The sequence below is a fragment of the Penicillium vulpinum genome (assembly GCF_028829585.1).
Source record: "Penicillium vulpinum strain IBT 29486 chromosome Unknown utg000001l_segment0_segment0, whole genome shotgun sequence".
Lineage (NCBI taxonomy): Eukaryota > Fungi > Ascomycota > Eurotiomycetes > Eurotiales > Aspergillaceae > Penicillium > Penicillium vulpinum.
In genome coordinates, this window is record NW_026643241.1 from 4014136 (window position 1) to 4035337 (window position 21202).

At 46.2% G+C, this 21202-nt stretch overlaps 10 protein-coding genes across 10 annotated transcripts; 4 read left to right on the plus strand and 6 right to left on the minus strand.

Moving 5' to 3' along the window:
- Positions 1–323: 323 nt before the first annotated feature.
- On the minus strand, positions 324–3918 carry tcsB (putative sensor histidine kinase/response regulator TcsB/Sln1; the record flags this gene model as incomplete). Its single annotated transcript, XM_057249149.1, has 7 exons — positions 324–405; positions 462–601; positions 651–774; positions 830–3076; positions 3136–3702; positions 3752–3786; positions 3835–3918. 7 exons carry the CDS (start codon positions 3916–3918, stop codon positions 324–326), a joined length of 3279 nt encoding a protein of 1092 aa, XP_057113581.1.
- Positions 3919–4863: 945 nt separating this feature from the next.
- Positions 4864–5465, minus strand: N7479_001453 (Six-hairpin glycosidase; the record flags this gene model as incomplete). Its single annotated transcript, XM_057249150.1, has 3 exons — positions 4864–5010; positions 5095–5235; positions 5271–5465. The coding sequence occupies 3 exons, from the start codon at positions 5463–5465 to the stop codon at positions 4864–4866; spliced, it is 483 nt and encodes a 160-aa protein (XP_057113582.1).
- A 1686-nt stretch (positions 5466–7151) lies between these two features.
- On the minus strand, positions 7152–7759 carry aspf34 (cell wall protein PhiA; the record flags this gene model as incomplete). The annotated part of the gene is made up of 2 exons (XM_057249151.1): positions 7152–7408; positions 7468–7759. The coding sequence occupies 2 exons, from the start codon at positions 7757–7759 to the stop codon at positions 7152–7154; spliced, it is 549 nt and encodes a 182-aa protein (XP_057113583.1).
- An 881-nt stretch (positions 7760–8640) lies between these two features.
- N7479_001455 (putative amino acid transporter) lies at positions 8641–10142 on the minus strand (the record flags this gene model as incomplete). The annotated part of the gene is made up of 2 exons (XM_057249152.1): positions 8641–8700; positions 8763–10142. 2 exons carry the CDS (start codon positions 10140–10142, stop codon positions 8641–8643), a joined length of 1440 nt encoding a protein of 479 aa, XP_057113584.1.
- Positions 10143–12168: 2026 nt separating this feature from the next.
- N7479_001456 (uncharacterized protein) lies at positions 12169–12961 on the plus strand (the record flags this gene model as incomplete). The annotated part of the gene is made up of 3 exons (XM_057249153.1): positions 12169–12209; positions 12329–12431; positions 12503–12961. 3 exons carry the CDS (start codon positions 12169–12171, stop codon positions 12959–12961), a joined length of 603 nt encoding a protein of 200 aa, XP_057113585.1.
- Positions 12962–13731: 770 nt separating this feature from the next.
- On the minus strand, positions 13732–14013 carry N7479_001457 (uncharacterized protein; the record flags this gene model as incomplete). The annotated part of the gene is made up of 1 exon (XM_057249154.1): positions 13732–14013. The coding sequence occupies one exon, from the start codon at positions 14011–14013 to the stop codon at positions 13732–13734; it is 282 nt and encodes a 93-aa protein (XP_057113586.1).
- An 884-nt stretch (positions 14014–14897) lies between these two features.
- On the plus strand, positions 14898–16298 carry N7479_001458 (aminoglycoside phosphotransferase family protein; the record flags this gene model as incomplete). The annotated part of the gene is made up of 1 exon (XM_057249155.1): positions 14898–16298. One exon carries the CDS (start codon positions 14898–14900, stop codon positions 16296–16298), a length of 1401 nt encoding a protein of 466 aa, XP_057113587.1.
- A 1067-nt stretch (positions 16299–17365) lies between these two features.
- Positions 17366–17682, plus strand: N7479_001459 (uncharacterized protein; the record flags this gene model as incomplete). Its single annotated transcript, XM_057249156.1, has 3 exons — positions 17366–17438; positions 17481–17589; positions 17664–17682. 3 exons carry the CDS (start codon positions 17366–17368, stop codon positions 17680–17682), a joined length of 201 nt encoding a protein of 66 aa, XP_057113588.1.
- A 1022-nt stretch (positions 17683–18704) lies between these two features.
- Positions 18705–18935, minus strand: N7479_001460 (Aspartate aminotransferase; the record flags this gene model as incomplete). Its single annotated transcript, XM_057249157.1, has 1 exon — positions 18705–18935. The coding sequence occupies one exon, from the start codon at positions 18933–18935 to the stop codon at positions 18705–18707; it is 231 nt and encodes a 76-aa protein (XP_057113589.1).
- A 540-nt stretch (positions 18936–19475) lies between these two features.
- N7479_001461 (dihydrodipicolinate synthase family protein) lies at positions 19476–20453 on the plus strand (the record flags this gene model as incomplete). The annotated part of the gene is made up of 1 exon (XM_057249158.1): positions 19476–20453. The coding sequence occupies one exon, from the start codon at positions 19476–19478 to the stop codon at positions 20451–20453; it is 978 nt and encodes a 325-aa protein (XP_057113590.1).
- Between the last annotated feature and the right edge of the window lie 749 nt (positions 20454–21202).

The window sequence follows — 21202 nt, forward strand, 5'->3', positions numbered from 1 at the left end:
TCTTGGGGACTTCTCTGTGGCAATTCATCATCAGCCTTCTTCTGCCATCTAGATATAAAACCAAGAAGTGGTTGGAAGAAAGGAGATCTAAACAGAATATCTAGGAACAACTAGTAACATGAGTAGATGATAAACTGTTTAGTAGATCATAGCCTTATTTACATATTTATATCACATACTTCGAGCCAGCTTTTGAAACGCTGTAGGATGCCTAGATAGGCTTATTATGTACACCGTATGTCTTGAATAGATAAACGCCTAGCCTAGCTGGCTGCTAGCTACATCATCTCTCTTCCGTATATGTGAAGGATGATGTATCATTCTCAAGAGCCAGATTCAGTTTCCTCAATGATGGTGGAAAACTTGCTAAGGACTTGCTTCAACGCAGGTCTTCGAATGGGTTTGCTGTTTTTGTTAGTTGCAGATCAAGATGAATGCTTTTTTGCTTCTCATCGACTAACCTTATGAACATATCCATCCCGCAATCCATGCAGTCCTTGATGTTGCTTTCTTCTGCAAAAGCACTTAATGCGACAATGGGTGCGGAGTAGCCCATCTGTCGTATAAGTCGGGTACTCTCGAGACCATCGAGGATGGGCATCTGCATTGATTAGCATCTTCATAACTTTGCGAAAGCAAGGGCTTCTTACTTGGATGTCCATAAAGATGAGATCAAACACATCTCCCTTCTCCATCTTTGATTTGACAGTATCATATGCCTCCTGGCCGTCTTTGACAATTGTCACATCATACACCTCCTCCAGCGCAAGCATTCTAGTATCGAGGTTAGCATTTGAAATATCTCATACACAAGTTCATCAGCACTCACCGTCGAACTACTTCCTGATTAACAGTGTTGTCTTCGGCAACTAGTACGCGTATCCGTTTGGAGCCATCGCCGCTGTCAATTGAGTTTTTATTGGATGGCAAATTGCCGGACGATGTGGTAGGAGGGGATGGAACAGTCGGCGTGAAAAATGGTTGACTCAATCCAACCAAACGTGGTTGGATTTCTGACTTCTCGAATCCAGGCGCAGGAGGTTCGCTCCTCACTGATCCGTGGTTTGAGGGTGTTCGCGTAGTGTTGGAAAATTCTTCCAAGGACAGGACACTTGGGGTCCGTGATCCTGGAATGCTTGAGGCATGCGTGCTTGGGGGCACTTCTTTGACATATCCCAAGGGGATTCTCAGAGTAAAAAGAGCTCCATGTCCTTCTTCGCTCTCTAGCAGAATGTCACCTCCCATAATACGGGATAACTGAGCGCAAATGCTGAGACCCAAGCCAGTTCCACCGTATTTCCGATTCAATCCTAGGTCACCCTGAACGAAAGGATCGAAGATACGCCGGTGGAGATGGGCAGGAATACCTGGGCCGTTGTCCTGGACTTCAAAGTGGAATTTGAGCTGGCGAAGATTAGACTGCGACACTCTTTGTCCTTTGGTTTGACCGTCGGTCACAAGGGCAGTCCTGTGCACCGAGGAGTTGGCACTTGAGGCGGTATGGGATCGTATTCTTGAGTTGCGTCGAGGCGTGTCTTTCAGAGCCACATGGGATTCAAGACTCGAAGGTTCCTCCGCAAGGCGAATGCGAACTTCCACTTTCCCATGTTCAGGTGTAAATTTGAGACTGTTGCTGACCAAATTGATCAGTACCTGGAGGATTCGATGTTGATCACCCCAAAGAACCATGTCTGCCATTCTGCCAGACTGTGTTGAACCCAATCCTGAATGGGTCCGTTCCAGTGTATTTTCGCGATATATGGCGCCCTTTGGCTCGGTCACTGCACCAGAAACAAATCTGACGCTGAAGTCAATATTCTTCTCATGAACTTGATTTTGGAAGATGATAGCCAATTGCGATCGAACATCAGACAACTTGAACTCCTTTTCCTCGATCTGGATAGCCTGGTCAATTTGATTCTTACTGAATGTGAGCAAATCATTCAAGAGATGCAACAGAAGATCGCCAGACTGATAGACCACCTGGAGCGACTTTTTGATCCGGGACAGGTCATCCTCGCCCATACACACAGCGCACATGCCGAGGATTCCATTGAGAGGGGTTTTGAGCTCATGAGATATGTTGGCGATAAACAATGTCTTGCTCTCGTTGGCGGTCTCTGCTGCCAATTTGGCCTTTTCAAGCTCTCTAGTGCGCTCAGCGACTCGCTCCTCTAGCCGGTTGTACTGAATTGTGAGCTCATCCGACATCTCGTTGTAAGTTTTTGTCAACTCCGTGAGCTCATCCGTGACACAATGTTTTCTTTCTTTGACCCTGGCCGGTATCTGGAAGCCTCGGGAACTCTTTGAATTGCTCGTGCTTGCAGAACTGTTGAATCGCCCCAAGGGACGTCGCAGACGTTTCACCCACATGCCAGCGGAGCCTTTCTCATTCAGTTCCTCAATTTGCTCAACTGTATCGCCGTGTTCATCCTCAGTTACCGACCCAATTTGCTGTGGCCCCGAGGTAGGACGATGTGGTGACATATCGGGCTCGACGGATTTTTGGGCTGCTGCACGCAATCTTCGTATAGGAGCAACTGCCCAATGGGTTAGAAGAGGAACAATGAGGACAATGGCTCCCGCTGTGCCAAGAACACAGGCAAGAATAATCTTCCGTAATCGGACAACTGGTGCAAATGCTTCCGCGTGGGTCTCTTCTACGAGAAGAACCCATTCGACGAGTGTGTTTTGAGGACGGACTGCGCCCACGGCAACATTCGCCCCTCGCTCATTTCGGCTTGACAGGTCACTGATGGCTCTGTTCACGGTCTGGTATGGTTGCAACATGGCTCTTAGAGCCATCGGGTATGTAGAAAGGACAAACGGAATATCGGTCGACATGCCAGTGTGCCGACTAGCCTGGCTGGGCAAAGGGGTAGGCTCGAAGACGTAGTGAACCTCCGCTCCACTAAGAGCGGCAGCATGAGCGGAAGATGTGGCTGTTGCGGGCTGCTCGGTGGGAGAGAAGGTGTTTGCTCGTCGTGAAGGTCCAATGAGGAGGACCTGGCCGGTGTTTCCTAACCCATCTCGCGAGCTAACGACACTTTGTAGGTTCGCGGCACTAGCGACAATACTTGGGGATGATCAATTTCGATGTCTTGCATTTATTCGACCTTTGGAAAAGCTACTCACCTTATGAAGCCCAAGATTTCTGTATCTGAAGTGTTATTGACAATCGGCAGGGTCAATGACAGGAGAGAGAAGGAGTTGTTGACTTTCAATGGACCAAGAAGCAGTGCGGAGTTCAATCCAAGCTCATAATCAGGGAATGAAAAGGCGGTCGTCGGATCGTTATCGCTTGACCCGCCACGGTAAGTCATATTCGGATACAGAGAAGGGGGATAGCCTGGTCCATCATCTCCCAATTGCACAGAAGTGCCGTTCGAGTACGTATATGGAAGGATGATTTCCGGAACAGATTCACTTGTCTGGTTAAGCAGGGTCGTTCCTCCTTGGCCATTCTTGGAGTAGATGATGGCCTGGTAAAGGTCCAAGTATCCCCGACTACCAAGGGCCGATTGAACATCCGCTATAGGATTGGTCCAGTTCTCCTCGGACCTATTTCCCGCATAGTAACGTTTCAGGGCTGATTGTATCAGGATTCGCGTCGCGATGGTCTTGCAGGTTGTTTCGAGAAGGTCCAAATTTGAAGCAATCTGACTGGCCTTAGTGATCGCAACGAGTTCGAGGCCCTGCGATCTGCTCAAAGGTTAGATTTGGGCTTGCATATTTAGAGAGCAGCACATACTCAACATCCACTACAAAGTTGTAGGTGGTAAACCACTAAAATTGATCAGATTCGGTTCTCATTCGGATTTGGGGACTCTCTACCGTTGCAATTGCTAACGCTGCGACCCCCAAGAGCGCAGTCAGCAACACCAGCAGCCCAAGCTGCAGAGCAATGGGGATCCGCATCCGATCACATAAGACCAAGGACTGGTAAAATAGATGAGTCTGCGTGATAGCTATCACGGTCAAGGAACAGAAGAGTAAAGAAGTCCAGATACCTATTGAAAGTTAACATCCGTGCCAAGACCTCGTCTTGTCACACCTACATGAGTTCTTCAGGTATTCCTTTTCTTTCTTCTTTTTTTTTCTATAATTTTAATAGGTTCCTAGAGAACCGACGGTGAAAAGTGGAATGGCAAATTCGGCCACAAAAGGGGGGGAGGCAATAGGGAAAACCGTCAACCCCAAAAGACCCTCCAGAACAGGCAAAAAACGGGCCAGAGGGGAACTAGATGCATCGAGTGGCGGATCTGACACGCGACTGGTCTTGTTTTACCCTGTTTTTATCCTGTTTTATGTTGTTATGTGTTTTAAAATATCGGAATCGTTGGCTTTTGAACTTCGGAGAAAATTGCCGAACAAACTCCAACGCGATTGGACATCGTCGGTCGGCTTTCTCGACCCCCGATTGGATATCTTTTTTTTTTTTTTTTTATCTTATTAGATCTGATAGAAAATAACTCTAAACTCCCATCTATAAATATAGATTTACATCTTAATCGAAGGGGCTTCTTAGGAGATTGCCTGCATTCTCCCGGGTAGTACCGCCTGCGGCTTCACTTTGGATCTCAGTAGGAGTGGTTGACGTATCTTGGGGTGGCAACATCCATGTGCTCGAAGGCAACCAGGTTAGAGGTAAATAGATTGGTAGCGCTTTGTGCCTCCAATACTTGTAGTACCATCCCATTTTGACTTTCACTGTTGGCCACAAAGAGTCCCATTGCCTCTGCTGGTACATTGCTTGGCGGCTGCAACAACAGACCCCTGCAATCTTTGGAGGATCGAGGATCTGGTATAAGGTGCCATACGGGTGACAGCCGCAAGATCGGATGTAAAAAGACCTTTCAAAAACTATTGATATCGGTTGCAAGTTTTGGTAATCTCGCAGCTGGTCTCTGTCATGATTTTGCCACCGTAGCTCTGTGGGAAGAAGAGCTTGAAGCTTGTGTTGAGGAGACCATCGATTCCTGAATTCCATTTGGATATTTCCCCATTTATCTTTATTCATGTTAGCGATCGTTACGTGTCTCCAATTTGAGTAGACTCGAGTACTCACCACGTTGTACATATAGGCGGCCCCACTGAGATATGGTAGTTATGAGTCCATTGCATATCCTGGTGTGACTTGCAATCAGCTTTTAACCCATCGACAATCCTCCAATTGGTGGTGTTCAAAATCGGAACACTGGCACTCCAGATCTTCTCCGCCCAGTCGGAATAGGTCTGGTTTTTAGTATATCGGGCATGCCTTGACTCACAGCCTTATTGTTGGAAGCGTCGCCAGTAAAATGCCAATATTCGATCATCGTCTGGAATAAGGCACCGCCCTCCCCCCATGTCCCATCAAGTTTGCCTGGAATACGACCTGTCATGTTGGATGTGTACGTCGACATCGTGTTGAAGGCCGCAATCGCTGCTGCATTCTTGATAGATTCTACTTTCATGCCAGGCATCATTCGAACCAATCGATATATTAATAGAATCACCTACCTTCATCATTGATTTTGAGATCGATTGCCGCAGTTAGGCCTCTGCAAAGCCCATTTTGCTGCATAAATATCATCTTAGCATACATAAAGTAGCTGATTAATGACTGTATTTTACGCATGTTCCAACCTGTATACTCAGCATTTAATTATCATGGTAAGAAGTAGGAATTATATGAATATAGCACTAATTCTAGTATCTTATTAATCAAATCAAATCATTTGAATCATTTCTTTCTATACCTTTACTTGTAAATTTGTAAAGGAAGAAGAAGGTGAAGAAGAGGAAGAATATAATGATTCACGTATACTAGCTTCAAAATGTTTATATACAGCCTAGCCTATATAGTAATCTCAATACCCAAAAAAACCAGCAAAAAATATATTAATTATGCAGTTGCGATGGATTGGTATGTTTGTATTGTTTGATAAATAATAGGGGTCCAGTATGGGCCTAAATAGGCCCTATGGGCTCAAGGTATAAGCTCATAACCATCGATGGGCCCGAAGGATGGGCTGGGCTTTGGGCTTTGTGGGCTTTGCAGAGGCCTAGCCGCAGTAGTGCCTACCAGGAGGGCAACGACGAATGTCTGGAAATTATTGAACATACTGCGGTCACACAGAAGCAAGCCCTAGAACAAATACGTAAACTTAAAATAAGCCCTGAAGAGAAGGGGAAATGTTTTCTTTTTTTAATTTGAAATAGTCAGAATTTAGGGGCTCTGTTTCAGGGGTTTGGCCCCATTGGCGGTACCATATACGTACCAGGCATTGATACCGCAATATTTGGCTGGAAAATCACCTAGTAATATCGTTTCGTAATCTGTATTTGTGTATTCCTGTATCTTTGCGGGATCCGCAAGGGTCCAATACAAAGTTTTGATTTTAGGTACCTTTTCTACAGGATACATATATAAAAGGTACTTTAGGCTTTTCAACGCCATATACAGTCAATTTTGAGAAGATTGACAGGCTGCAGTATTATGGTATTGAATTACATTGCTCTAAGATTAAAATATATATATATATATCAATCCTGGTCACAAATACTTTCTAGACTTTGCAAAGAAGCTAGATATATGCTGGATATCAAGTAAACATTTTGAAGCATTGAGCTACCAGGAAGACTATATATGCTGCCGTTGTTTCCACGTCAAGTTGTATTTCACAGAATTGTACTGTGGAGGTCCTACTCTAGTTAATTATGTGTTTCGGAGTAGCGCTTGTGTCCAACTTGCAGGTGAAATACGTTATATCTCGACCATAGTTAACTATCGTTATTTTTGCATCCAATGGAAATAGCCTATACGGTATACTAACATAAAAGGTAACTCAAAATAAAATTGTGGTCTAAAAGAAACCCTTCCGGAAAGATTTTGCACTATTCTCTTACAATACTGTTCTTAACTTTTCTACTTTGAGATACCAATGAGAGTCTGTTGGATAAAAGGTATGCTTTTAAAGTTGAGTAGATTACGCTCTTGATTTTATCTCCCCTTCCTACAATAGAATGATATTGTCGAGATATATGTTTTGAAGCTTCAATTTGTCCAAGAAGGTGCGACCATTGCCTGCATTTGCCACACCTAGGCTATGCAATGTAAAAAGTATATACATTTAACAAATCTACAAACTAATCCTCCACAGTAACATCTACTGGGTGTAGCTGCAGCCATTGGGGTTGGAGGTCTCCTCAACACGAGCAGCAATGCCGACACAGTCAGAGTTACCAGCAGGGTTAGAAACACCCGCCGAAGCCCAAATGCTCCAGGCACCGTCAATGCTATTGGGGCAGGCAATCAGATCGTTTCCACCGAACTGGAGGTGGCCATTCTTCTCGGTCCAGCCCTTGCGCTCGGAGTTCTTGGGAGCTGGCTGAGCACCGGTAGTGTATCCAATTTTGCCCTGGCCTGTATATCAATTAGTTATTTGCGCCTAGTTGGATTACGAGTTGAGGGTGATAACATACCCATGCCGGAACGATCGACGTAGATCTGCTGGGGAGTGGCGGACTGATCATACAGGTACAGAGCACCGTCGAGAATGTAGAAGGTGGCCTGCTGCTCCTTTGGACGAGCGCAGCTGGCACCCTGGTTAGGTAGACCGGCGAAGATGCTGCTCTGGGCGGCGTTGAAGGCGGAGTATTGGACGGCACTGCCGGAGTGGATGGCTACGACGCCGAAGGTCTTGGACTGGGTGGAAGGGGCGGCTGAGGCGACGGCGCTGACGGAGGCAGCGATGGCGAGGTTCTTGAGTTGCATGTTGGCGGATTGGGGGGATGGGAAGATTGGGTTGGGGAGATGTAGGAATGGTTGAATTGAGAGGATTGATGGTTGATGTTTCTGGATTTGACTGGGATGCTGAAATGCTTCCTCTCTTTATACTTGAGCGCCACTGCCGTCGCCGAGGTTGTCTCACTTATAGAGTCTATATATCAGACTACAGGCGCAGATATCCCGCAAAATGACACCAGTATGACTATTTTATGGGGCGGTGTTGCCGATCTCTCTCGTTGTTCAATCAGTGTCTTATCCCTTAGCGTTAACGGGGTATACTTAACGGGGTATACTATCCCAGATCCATATCATTCATTGGAAATATCTAGTAATCCATAAGTGATTGTTTGAATTTGGAGCATGAAAGTTTTCAAGACGTTAATTTCCAGCTTCAATATCGAGGCAAAATACCTTGCAGACCCTGAATGACTTCATGTGCTCCCCACATTTTTCCATATTTCTCCGATTTATACCCATGAGATCCGAATCAAGGCCAATCAGGGTCTAATGGCTTTCTGTATCGGCGAAACAATATATCTATAAATAGCATTGAAGCTCATCGTTCTCACTAGCTCATCCTTTGCTTCTTCAGGGGCAAAAGCACGAAGTCTTCGAACACATCATACTCTTGTCAATCTTGGAAAGAATAACATAACTTTATCATGAATATTGAATGAGAACATTATAATATATCTACATATTTCGCTTGCTCCATGATTCCATCGTGAATCATGAAGATGCAACGCCTAGAAATGAATTCCCCATCTCAAACCAAACCAGGGCTGAGGGGATTTCCGTACAAGCGCGAGCTTGAGCACGCTCATAACCCATATTGAGATATGCTAATAATAAGGAAGTGATTGGCCTTACTTGGGAGCAGCACACGAGAAGACACCGCCGACTTCTCCTTTGTCGTACTTGATAATCTATGAGTGAGTTAGCACCGCCATTCCTGTCATAAGATAGATGATGGGGAAAAAAAACTTACGATGTCGTCAATGCTGGAATAGGTTCCTCCAACAAGCACCACCATACCGATCAGGAAAATCACGGTGTTGGCAATTGCCTGGACCAAGTTCTTGGGCTCTTTCCAGTCGCCTTTCCGAAGGAGCATGAACCACATCATGGCAGGGAAATAGAAAGTGAAACCGGAGATGAAAAGAGCAGAAGAGATCGAAAGCAAGTCGTTGAAGAAAGGAATCACCTCGGCAATGATGAATGCGGCAATTGTGGCGGCGGTGATGATAGCCAACCATGTCAACCATCCCATCTTGGTATTGATGAAGCGGATGGGAGAGTTCTTGAAGATGCGACCGTGAACCACGCGCCCGAATACAACGGTGTTGATCGAACCACTGATGAAGATCACAGGGAGGGCAACACCGTATGCAATGCGGCTGAGGGTAGTTCCAGCCGAAGTGAGCGCAGGGCTGGAAACATCCTGGCCAACAAAGGCATAGATCGTGGCACCGGTGACGGTGTAGATGATGATCTCGGTGATACCTAGGGTCCAGATCGACTTGATGAAATCGCGAGGAGTGTGCATTTCGTCCATGAAGGAGAACTGGCACATGGCGAAACTGTACGCGAAGACGATGTTGGTCACAGCAATGAAAGCTTCGGTAAAGGTGACATTCTCCTTCGGCCACGCAGACCATGGGACTCCGGAAAGTCCACCGGGTGAGTTGGTCGCCTGCACACCAGTACCGATAATTGTGATTCCGATGGCAGTGATGATGGATGCAAAATCGACATAGCCCAGAATAGCCACCTCGGTGAAACTGGGGGGAATGGCAAGCAAGAGCAGGATGATGGCGGAAACGACAGCAAAAATGATCGAGCAAATGTCACTCTTGGTGATGTCGAGGAATGCGATGGTTCCCGTCAGACAGTGCGAGGCCGTGAGGAAGATTAATTGGAGACCGAGCATGGCATTGACGAGCTCATATCCAAAGCGACCACACCCCAACCGATTTCCCAACAACCGACCCGCATCGGCATAATTGGCAACCTCGGGGAAAGCCAATTTGACCATTCCAACAATGTAACTGGTATAGATGGCGATGAGACCGATGCCGATACAACAGATCACACCGGGGACCATGCCTAGTACTGCGAAGGTGGAGGGAATGGACAAACTACCGAGCGCAATCGCTTCGACAATGAGGACAATGGTGAGTCGTTTCCAACCGAGACGGTTGAACTTCTTGATGCCGTGGTCATAGACATTCCTCTCGGCCTCACTCATTTCCCCGACCATATCCGCCTCAAAGGGTGGAGGAGGCACATCTCCATATGCGACCTTCTCGCCTTCCGTATCCATCACCTTGTCAGTTTCATGGTCGTTAGAGATATTATCGACGCCCATGGTGGATGGAAGTGAGGCTAGTCTACGGTCAGAATGGGGGGGGAAAGTGGGAAGCGGGTATATAAAGAAAGACAAATTTCGGCGCATTTCGAATGCGGCACTATCGGGAGGCAAAGCAGGATTTCCATGACTAACGATTATTTGTGAACTCTGCTTGGTCACTCCAGCACGTGGAGTACGACGTTGATCCACTCCGATAGATCGGCTATCCAACGAGCTGACCGGAAACAGAGAGATCCATTGGAAATGGGTAGAAGTGGATGACAAGTGGATGGAACAAGACCACAAGTCCAAGTCAACCGGGCAAATGGAAGCGAAATGTACTGCCCCCAACGCCACGATAAGATGTGGGACAAGTCTTATGTAAAGGAAATTCAGTATTGGTGTTAGACAGTGAAGAGCCACTTTAAAGGACCACTTTAATACTTACGCATTGACAAGACGTTTTTACATGGAGTTTTCTCCCCGCGTTATTAATTGCGGGGGAAAGAGCAATTAGATAGAAAGCTCTACTCCGTAAAAAGAACATTTGAAGTGATATAGAGCATGTTTCTTAAATCACGCCACAGTAGATCCCGAGAGCCGACTTGCCAATGAAAGACTCGGGGTGCGTTGGCTGGGCGTTCGCACCCGTCTGGGCAACCGATAAGATTTGGCTGGGTCATGTGACTACCGCAAACAGACCTCGGAAGGGCCTCGGGAGACTGTGTAATATGATATCTGTAATATCTAACACTATCCTACCTCCTTACTTTGTGCAGAATACAAGGTTTCCACTTCTACATATATCCTATATGCATAACAAGTCATCCTATCTACCCTCAGACACCATCCTATTTTTATGTTGTAAAGGAGATGTGGAGCGCCACCAACGCCATCGAGTTTCAATGTGGGAAAATACCGCAACTTTTCATTCCATATGATTCGCTATATTCTCAAAAACTCAAAATGGGGGAATGGAGATCCCCAGAGCTGGTCATGGATATCACCACTGGAGATATATCCTTATATACGTAATGAACTTAATTCCCCCAACTTTTGTTCTAGTACTTTGTATTAAGGTACAATGCACTTCATGACCATTGCTTATATCGCTTAACCTCCCCAGACTGGTTCCCCCGCTCAAAGACACCGGAGTACACGGAAGCTGCGGGTCATCTCGGCTATGATGCTACTCGAAACGGCTGCACACACATTGCGTGATTTTAACCTGCTTATACCCAATGCGTATACGGAGTAGTTCCACTGAAGATCCCTGTATAGAAGTTTAGAAGTTTGTGCCCGCTATGTACTTGACTAGTTCCACCTTTCACGCGCGGCCCCGACCGTGTGGATCACTGCAAAATTCAGCCTGTTGTCTTATATTTCGGTAATAAGCCGATAACCCTTACATGATGATTATGGCTATCTTGACATAATACTATCTGCTCAACACACCGATGAGAAAGTCTAGATGGGTCCAATATGCAAGAGTATGGTCTATAAAGAGAGGTTTTCCGCTTGACATTTATCTCTTCTATTTACTCAATCACGCAAGCACTTAATTAATAGACAATATCGCTGCTATAACAGGAACGAACGATCATGTTCAGGCAACCGATGCTCCACCGGGGTGATGGTCAGCTCTGACTAGTAGAGTTTCTAGGTCCCTGATGCCCTGATAGGGTGTCATCTTGTCATCAATTGGCCTCCCTAAACAGGTAAGATTTTCAGGACAAATATGTGGAGTCTCGTGTTCCTATATTCTATGCATATAATCAGTCCTTTTCCTGTAGCCAAGCCCCTGGGCAATTGACTACACACTAAAATCCCACTACCACGAAAATTCTTTAGGTCTCGACTAGCATCCTTGCTTCAAACATTCAGTAATCGACTGTCCAACGTAATCCACGTTTTGTTTGTTGAGGCCAGCAATTGATATGCGAGGCGAGAGTTGTCCGCCACATCTTAGATAGACCAGGCCACGTTGGCGAAAAAAAAAATACGTTTGAAAGGACTGCTGGAAAGAGTGCTGGTGAGACCCACGATGGCAAAGGTTGATATTGAACCTCGATTGATCCTTAGGCGGTAAAGACTACTGTCATTCACAATATAAAAACCCGTAAGGAATTCTATCTTTTCTTTTTTAGTAAGCTCAAACCCCCGAGCTCGGTGACAATATCTATATACCACCGTACAATATCCAGCTCCAAGCTGTCGTGTCTTATCTATCTTGCGATCTTGGAACGCAATATCTGCAGCCACGGCTACAGAGTCTCCCCTCCTTACGCAATCCTCGATCAAAACTCGGTGTATATACAATAGAGGATATGTATAATCGCTAACCGGCCCTTACTTTTTTTTTTTTACAAAAATCATAGACCCTCAGCTATCCATTTACCTGGGCGTGGTGCCCGCTGAGTCTAGATGAATTCTGCATTCGAGATCCTGAGGACCAGGAAATACCCTACCCGCATTTACAGATAGCCATTTTCAGCTTCGACTGCCCTGGCGATAGTAGTATACTCGCAAGTAAGCTTTCCGTGTTAGTACAAATGATTGGTATCCGATCCCGTCAGCCTACCTTCTCGGGGACTCCGAGCATCGCTGCCTTGTTGATCTCCATTTTTGGCGCTCGTCAAGTACGCGTGATCCAAGCCTTCTATTCCAAAGGAAAGTGTAAGAAAGGAGGGAAAGAGGGAGATCCTGAGCTCACGGTGAAGCTGGGTAAGACAATGGATCTTGCCAGCAAGAATGAAAACGAGAACGAGGAACGCAAGGATGCGATCATTCGGTGGATGACATGCAGCCTAAGTTTCCTACAGACTGAGAAGACTTAGGGCCTTTGTGAGCAATCCGTGCGTCTGGTCGGCAATTGACAGACTTATCACCTGAGACAGGAATTGAAGCTAGTCTGTTTCAACGCATCAATTCCAACCTGGTATCCGGGGAATATGGCAAGTAATGACCTTGCGAATATAACGAGCAGCCGCCTCCGCCCGATCCAGGTCGTTCGAAACCTAGAAGAGGAAAATGGGGACGATGAGGAGACAGTCAATTTGTCCATTGTTGAACATTTGACTGCAATTACGGCGACACACCCACGACACAATCGAGTGGGTGGGAAGTCTAGTTTTTGTAGTAGTTTTTGTAGTAGTTTTTGTAGTAGTTTTTGTAGTAGTTTTTGTAGTAGTTTTTGTAGTAGTTTTTGTAGTAGTTTTTGTAGTACTAGTATTTAGCATTAATGATAAGAGCGAGAAACAAACTAACAAAAGAACGCAAATATCTCCTTCGACACGCGGTCAAGATCGAACTCGTCCGGGTGCATCAGCCAGTTGTAAGCCACAACTCTAATCAACCGGCTCTGTGCATCATTGAAGTGAACACGGACATGGCCTCATATTGGGGGCTCTAATAGAAAATCCAGCCTATAGTCCTCAAGCAACTTTTCAGCCACAGGCTACACGAGGTCTTCATGGCGGTCCGCTAGTGCTTGATTGGCGAGTTCTGTGTCGACAATATCCATGATAAGCCCCCGCCCAGCCATATATTCTAATGACCCGTCCACCCGCCGCATCTAGGCTTTTTGCCAGGCAATAGTGGCTATAACCTAGTCTTTAAGATCTAGAGGACCACGGCCCTCAAGAGCGAGCTGACAGGCAGTGACCAGGGTGGAATGGCTAAGGGACCTCTTCAGTGGTCCGAGATCTTCCAGGTAGTTTGCTATGACCATAGCTTTCATATCGGTAGGGGTGCCATCTGTCACCGGGCTATTATCCGCAAACGGCTGTGCTGGTTCTCGTTCGGAGCTTTCCAAGTGACGAAGTCTTGTGTCGAACACGGACCCCCAAAAAACAACTAACGCGAATGTGCGTAATTTAAATTGAGACATTTTTGAACGGGTGAATCTATATTCCAACAACAAATAAAGCAGCAATTACATTTGTTGACATCAATGTTTCCTTTACAAAAAGTCAGTGCTGTTGACATTTGCAATCTGATTGTACAAAATGAGACCCCAGGAGTTCTGCGCAAGCCCCAATCCAGTAGGTTTCAATCAACCAAGGGCGTTGATTCTTCAAACTTGAGAGAAACATGAAATTCTGTCTTCAAAAGCCTTGCTAGCACGGCTGCTAGTGACTAGCAGAGCATGACGTTGATGCAACAATACGGCCATACCTTGTTGCTTTACTACTTCGTCGTTTGTCCTATAGACTAAATCAAACAAATTGAGAACCTGATTCTGGTTTACACCTGTTAATCTGCCTTCTATAACGCAGCAATGAGTCGGGTGATCACCTTTTACAGGAAGGTCTAGCAAGAGCCGACAAATTATGGCCGTGATCAAATTCCGGAGAAACGTTGGTCTGCGTTGATGATGACTGGGGGGGGAGCAGCAGCTATAGAGACTGGGGTAGTGCGTTAGCTGCCTTTATGCAGCTTGAATTTGGACAAAGCCATCACGGACTCATCGTTTCCTTGGTTATTCTGCCGCTTGGTGCAATTACGTAGACGGTAGGTTTACCGTTTAAAGCAGCCCTGGAGGCATCGGATTAAGCCCAGGGCGGTGAGATGCCACCAATAATGAACTGCTCCGGTGCTACGGCAGAAAGTCTTGCAGTTCTAAAGCGGTGACTCCTAAGCTTGCCTAACTTGTTCCGGGTCGCGACCCACGCGTACTCTTAAACCTTAACTCTCAACTCACCCGTTTTCCCCACCCCATCTTAGCTTTCCATACCCAAATCATAGCTACGGAAAACTGCATCTCCCCCCACGATGAAAGATTCCCTAGAGGACCGGTTTCAGGGCGTCGTCTGGGTTCAACACCTCTTTGGCCTAGAGCCTGAGTGGACAATGGAACCCGATCTTGAGAAAATCGAACACACAATACAGTCGCTACGCCCAGAAAGCACAGTGAGTGTGTCCTTCCTCGCCCAAGGTGGCTTGAACAAAATTTATGTCACAAAAGTCGATGATCAGGATTTCGTTATGCGGGTGGCGTTGCCAGTTGATCCGTACTACAAGACTATGAGCGAAGTGTCGACCATGGCCTGGATTTCCCATATCACAGATATCCCGATTCCTCGGGTTCTCGCTTACCAAACTTCCCGAGCGAATTCAATTGGATTTGAATGGATCCTCATGACTAAAGCGTCGGGGACGCCTTTAGCAGATGCATGGCACTCTTTGTCATTTCCTACGAAAAGGACCTTGGTCAAACAATTCGCAGCTTACTCCGCTAAGCTTTTTCAGAACAAACTCCAGAGGATTGGGAATATTTATGAAAAGCCATGTACTGCCGATGGCTCCCGGCTAGATGAAGCTATTTGGCCTGCTGAGGGCTCAGTATGTTCGAACGCATCGGCCCTGAATGAATCGAAAATCCCAGGCCCTCCCGACGTGGGTAGAATCGTTTCAATGGACTTTTTCTGGGGGCCGAGTATTCATGAGGATGTTCACCGGGGGCCATTCAATTCTAGCAAAGACTGGATGCTGTCCCGTCTGGTACTAGAGGAAAGGAACTATCAATCAAAGCTCTCTAGTTTACCATCAAGTGATCTTGATCGTAAGCAGGAAGCTAGGAAGGAAGATGCCACAAGAACATTGGACATCATTGGAAAGCTGAAAAACCTCCTATCATTGGTTTTTCAGCCCAATGAGGACCACTCTGAAGACAGCCCTGAACCATCGATCATCGTCCATGATGACCTTTCCAACCGAAATATTCTCGTCCAAGACAACGGAGAGCTGGCTGCTGTCTTAGACTGGGAATGTGTCGCAGCACTTCCTTTGTGGGCTGCCTGCAATTATCCCGCATTTTTAGAAGGGCCAATTAGACGCACAGAGCCCGATCGAACAACATATTACCATGAAGAGGATGGAGAACCCTGCGATCTTTACTTAGAGCACTTGGAGAATTATGAGCTTACTCTTCTTCGTGGCGTCTTTATGAATACGATGAGAGCTCTGGAACCTGGATGGGTGGATGTATTTGAAAAAACCCAGCGCGAAAGAGATTTTGATTATGCAGTACGGAGTTGCGATAATGTTTTCGAGGCGCGGGTCATACGAGAGTGGATTGAAGATGTCACCTCTGGAAACAACCCTGAGGGCCTGTGTGAAAGGATTGATAAGGCTCAGGAACTGCTAGACAATCCTCGAGGCCTTATGTCATAGAATAGGCGGGCAAGCACCTCTACCTTGTCCCGGTATGCGCTTTTTACATGACTTGTGCGCCACAAAAACCCCCAAATATCAAATAAGAGTCTTCTACTTCTTACATTCATCCTTTTCATGAGTATTAGTTCTCCGAATCAAATGCAACGGGCCACGGGACTGTTGCTCTCACCCGTTTATTGATAGCCGCACTTTGCCTTGATTGGCTCCCAAACGACGAAGTCTTAAATCATTATGGCTTTCCCAAGCTTCTCCCGGATTTCCTTGGCCGACCAGGTATCTTTGACTGGGACAAGGAGTTTGGCGACAGTGGTACCCGTGCGGCTCCCCCTCTTTTTACTGGATTTAAGAGACTTGATTCTCGGGCTCGAGTTTACTTGAACTTGAAGGTTGTAGTATTGGGGATCGCCGGATGTGAGCTAGCGGGAGATAACATTGAATGATTAGTTTCTTGCACATTCGTCTGATCTAGTGAAACCAATATTAAGCACCAGGTGACCGTTCGACTGGGCCTTGTTGACCCGAGACTCGAAGGGCTGCACTCAAAACCGCCGTTGGCTTACTCCTTGGTTATCAAGCCTGTAGTTCTGATCACTGTGCAAGGTATGATTGCTGATCCCAGTCAGCTTATCATCTGGTATACCGTCGATGAAGTCTTTGAGGGCATCGTCAGCTTCCCCCATGATACTCTCGTAATTTGTCACAATAAAAATATAAATTCAAGTGCCAAACAAGCTGGAGAAACAGCAGCTGTACGGAACATGCAAAACTTCAGAAGAAGGGGGAGGGAGAGAGGAGAAATAGACCTCGAGAGCACATAACTTATGTGCGTGACGGAAGGTCACGTTTTCCCCCTACAGCTACAGCCGCACCTGCACCTCACAGGGTTATTTTATTGAAAAGAATAAGATTGTTGAAATATTGGTGGTGATCGTACAGATGATTGGAAGAGTTAAACCCCATGGTAGAGTCGCCGTAGAGCTTGCATGGACCTGGGTAAACTCTCGGGCGCAGGACAAATTTAATTGGTACACGTAGGCCACACTCCGCCAACGAATTCCATTGTTATGCTAAAAGCGCCCCATTCAAGAGCTGACAGCATTTCCTTTGCCTTCATCCCCTCAATCCAGCGCCGCATATGTATGTTATAGTGACTGAATCACATACACATATTAGTTGCAGGCTCAGCCCCGGAGGATGTGCGGGGTACCCGATGGGTAAGCCCCACACAGGAAGGTGCCCAGGCGCCAACCGTTGTTTCCGGTCTGGTTGCTTTGGAAGGGTTTGCGTTGTACGTCAGTGCGTTTCATTCTTTCTTCATAATTTCTAATGAAGTCTCTTATCGTTAACTCATAGTTCTTAAAGTGAGGCGTTAGCTGCGTGAACTATACCCCATCATTCGTGAGGGGTAATCAAGGCGAAGCAGCTCTTTGTGCAGGTGATGAGAGGACCCTCTCTTCATATTGCTCTGCAATAAAGATTTACTTGGTGTTTCTGCTTCTCTTACAGTAATGCAGTTAGATACATTATCTACTATGAGGTCAATATCTATCTATCAAATAAAGTAGGTATAATAGTGGTTATAAAGTAGATCGTATCTTACATACTCATTCAGACTGCAGAAGCCTGTGAGCAACAGCCGTTGTGCTTTATGAATGCCTCTAGAATTTCATTTGCTGGAATAACCAGGGGAATTGCGGGCCGGTGTTACGTGCGGCAAGGGGTTGTGTTAGCATAATAGTACTAAAATGATAGTAGTAGTGTATGTAAGATAATTAGGGTGTGAAAAGAAGTTATATATTTGACTGGCATATATATCCTTAGATATATATGGTTTAAGTACGGCTGAGCGAACGGGAAGCCCTGTTTTCCATACCCTATGGTCGTATGTATCATGTTATTGTAAGAACAGTATTATAGCATACGGATAGGTCAATAAAATTATGTACATATAGTTGCTTGGATCACATCCTGTTGGGCTGTGAGCATATATATGGACGATGAACACAGAATTGGGCTCGGCCGATTTCAATGCAGAATAATTAGAACCAATGTCCAAATCTTTTGTCCCTGGGTTGCCGGATCTCGAAGATTCACATTGGAAACTAAGGGGCAAAAACACCTGATGGTGGTTTGAACAAGTCAGCTCAGGGATGTATACTTTAGGAAGAGGCGTCTTGCAAGCTCTTAGCAACAGTCCAGCTAAGTGCAGTGCGCCAGTGCCAGAGAGACTTTGGCAAGTCGCCAACTATTTACAGGCTGATCAGCCTTTTTTTCCAATGGTATGACAAGTCCCAAGTTGGAATTGCTAGTATTTTGTCCTGTTGCTTTTGACAAGATTGTGGGCCCAGCGCCAACTTTGCAGCCTCTTTGCGAAAATTTGCGATGCCGACAATAGGGATATATTCATGATTCAACTCCTGCGATAGCAAATTCGACTCTTGCGGACCGAGGGAAGAACCCACGGGTTCGCATGCTCGTCACACGGTACGTACCCTGGCCCAAGTTGGCTTTTGTGGGAGATTTATCTGCAAGATACTGAGCAGTCAATGCAAAAATTGCATCGGGTTTGATTAAACGAGCCTGATCGAACCAGGACTGAGTAGTACCGTTCCGGGTGATGGGTTCAGAGGGCATTGTGTAAATCGGCTCAATATAGGAGTACGATGGAGAAACTGCATAGTTGATCTGCGCCCGTATTTAGTATTAAAGGAAGCTGTATGTTGACGGGAGTCATACCTGACGTGATATCATACTCGGGTTCCAGGCCGAGCTACCCAAATGCTCACTGCACTTGTATGACTCCACCCAAGTAAATCTAGGTCGGAGATAGGACCGAGTCAAGCAAACCATATACAAAGACTTCTGATTCGTTGGTCGGGTGGAGAACCCGAGATCGGACTCATTTAGAGTGCTGATCTATGTATGAGATTGGCTTCATCGGTTCTGGGATCCGACAATGGCAAGTTAAACGCCAAAACAGCGGCCAAATAGCTTAAATTCATCGGAGATATGGCCGTTTGCCCCTCACTTTGATCCGAGAGGGGAATATCTCATCAGATATGGATATCTTATAAGAGATTCACGTTGTACGGAGACTACTAACAATAATAGTGCCATTTTTACAGTTTTAACTACATAGTACATACTCCGACATATACCTCTACAACCTCTACAATGGCTTCTCACCCCGTTTCTCCTCAACCTCATGTCCCTCTATCCGGAGTCTGGTGCCCCGCGGTCACTTTTTTCCACCATGACACCGACTCACTAGATCTCGACTCTCAATCCAAGTACTTTTCCTATCTCTCCACAACCGGGCTAGCGGGTCTAGTGATTCTAGGGACCAACTCAGAAGCCTTCCTCCTCACTCGAGAAGAGCGATCTCAGCTCATCTCCACTGCCCGAGCCGCCGTAGGGCCCGATTTCCCACTGATGACCGGAGTCGGTGCGCACTCGACTAAGCAGACACTCGAGCTCGCACAGGATGCCGCAGCCGCCGGCGCCAACTACCTCCTTGTCCTGCCTCCCGCATACTTCGGCAAAGCCACCAACATGAACGTGGTGAAGCGCTTCTTTTCCGAAGTGGCAGCCAAGGCACCTCTTCCAGTAGTAATCTACAATTTCCCCGGTGTGTGCAATGGGGTAGACATGGACTCCGAGACCATTACCGCTATCGCACGAGAGTCGGCGTCTAGTGGACGGTCGAACGTGGTCGGGGTCAAGTTGACTTGTGGATCCGTGGGGAAGATCACCCGACTGGCTGCAGCATTTGCGCCCGAGGAGTTTGCGACTTTTGGTGGGCAGTCTGATTTCCTGATTGGCGGTCTAGCTGCTGGAAGCGCTGGGTGTATTGCCGCTTTCGCCAACGTCTTTCCTAAAGTCACGGCTCGGATCTATGCTTTGTATCAGAAGGGACAGATTGAGGAGGCGGTGGCACTCCAAAGGAAAGCGGCGCTCGCTGAAAGCGCCATCAAAAGTGGAATTGCGTCAACTAAGCATGCTGTGGCTTGCTACTCTGCCAAGTTGGCCGGGATCCAGAATGCGGTAGATAACCTGGCCCCTCGACACCCTTACGAGGAGGTGGGGGAGGGGGCCAAGGTTACGATCCGTGAAGTCATGGCTGAGGTTGCTGAGATCGAGAAGAGTCTGTAATGATTTAGACATGTGTCAATGAAAATGAGCATCAGTTTCTGGTATCTTTTTGACTGTAATTTATTGTCTACGGAGTAGTCAAGATTGTCGTTTAGCCCCTTTCCTTGAGTCACCTTAGCCCCACCGGGTAATTGCAGCGCTAGCATCCATCACACGCACTCTAATCGTCCATGATGTCCATAATGGGGACATTTGATAATCACATCACACCGTGACTACATCCCCAATGGACTATAATTTTGGTTCAAATGCGGTCCACTGCTATTATTTGTGATAGTATTAGGTGCTTGTCCATAAAAAAATGGTATTTTGCCAAAAGAACATAGATAATATAGCCCTAAATACGTATAATATTACGAGAACTACCAAATGAACCTCGGCTCGAAAGAAAAAAAAAACTCGTCTAATCAGCAAAATGTCGGGCAAACCGAATGGATTACTGATCGGGCCGGGTCTAAGTGGAGATAGTCGGCTTCTCGAAGATCTTGAAGGCCAATGAGAGGGTCTTCTAGTATATTTGGGTCTCTTTTCTCTTTCTCTTTCTAAGAAAAAGCCATATTTCTTTTATTTCCTGTCGAGCAAATATGCAGCTTGTTATTCTATGTCTCCACTAACAACTAAAACAAGAAGTGTTTCCGATATTGCTTTTTCGTTTATAAATCATGTAAATATATGGATAAAACTAGGTCTATCGTCTCTAGTAAAATTTTTACATTGTCAAAATTCTACTCCATACTTTATATCTCCTA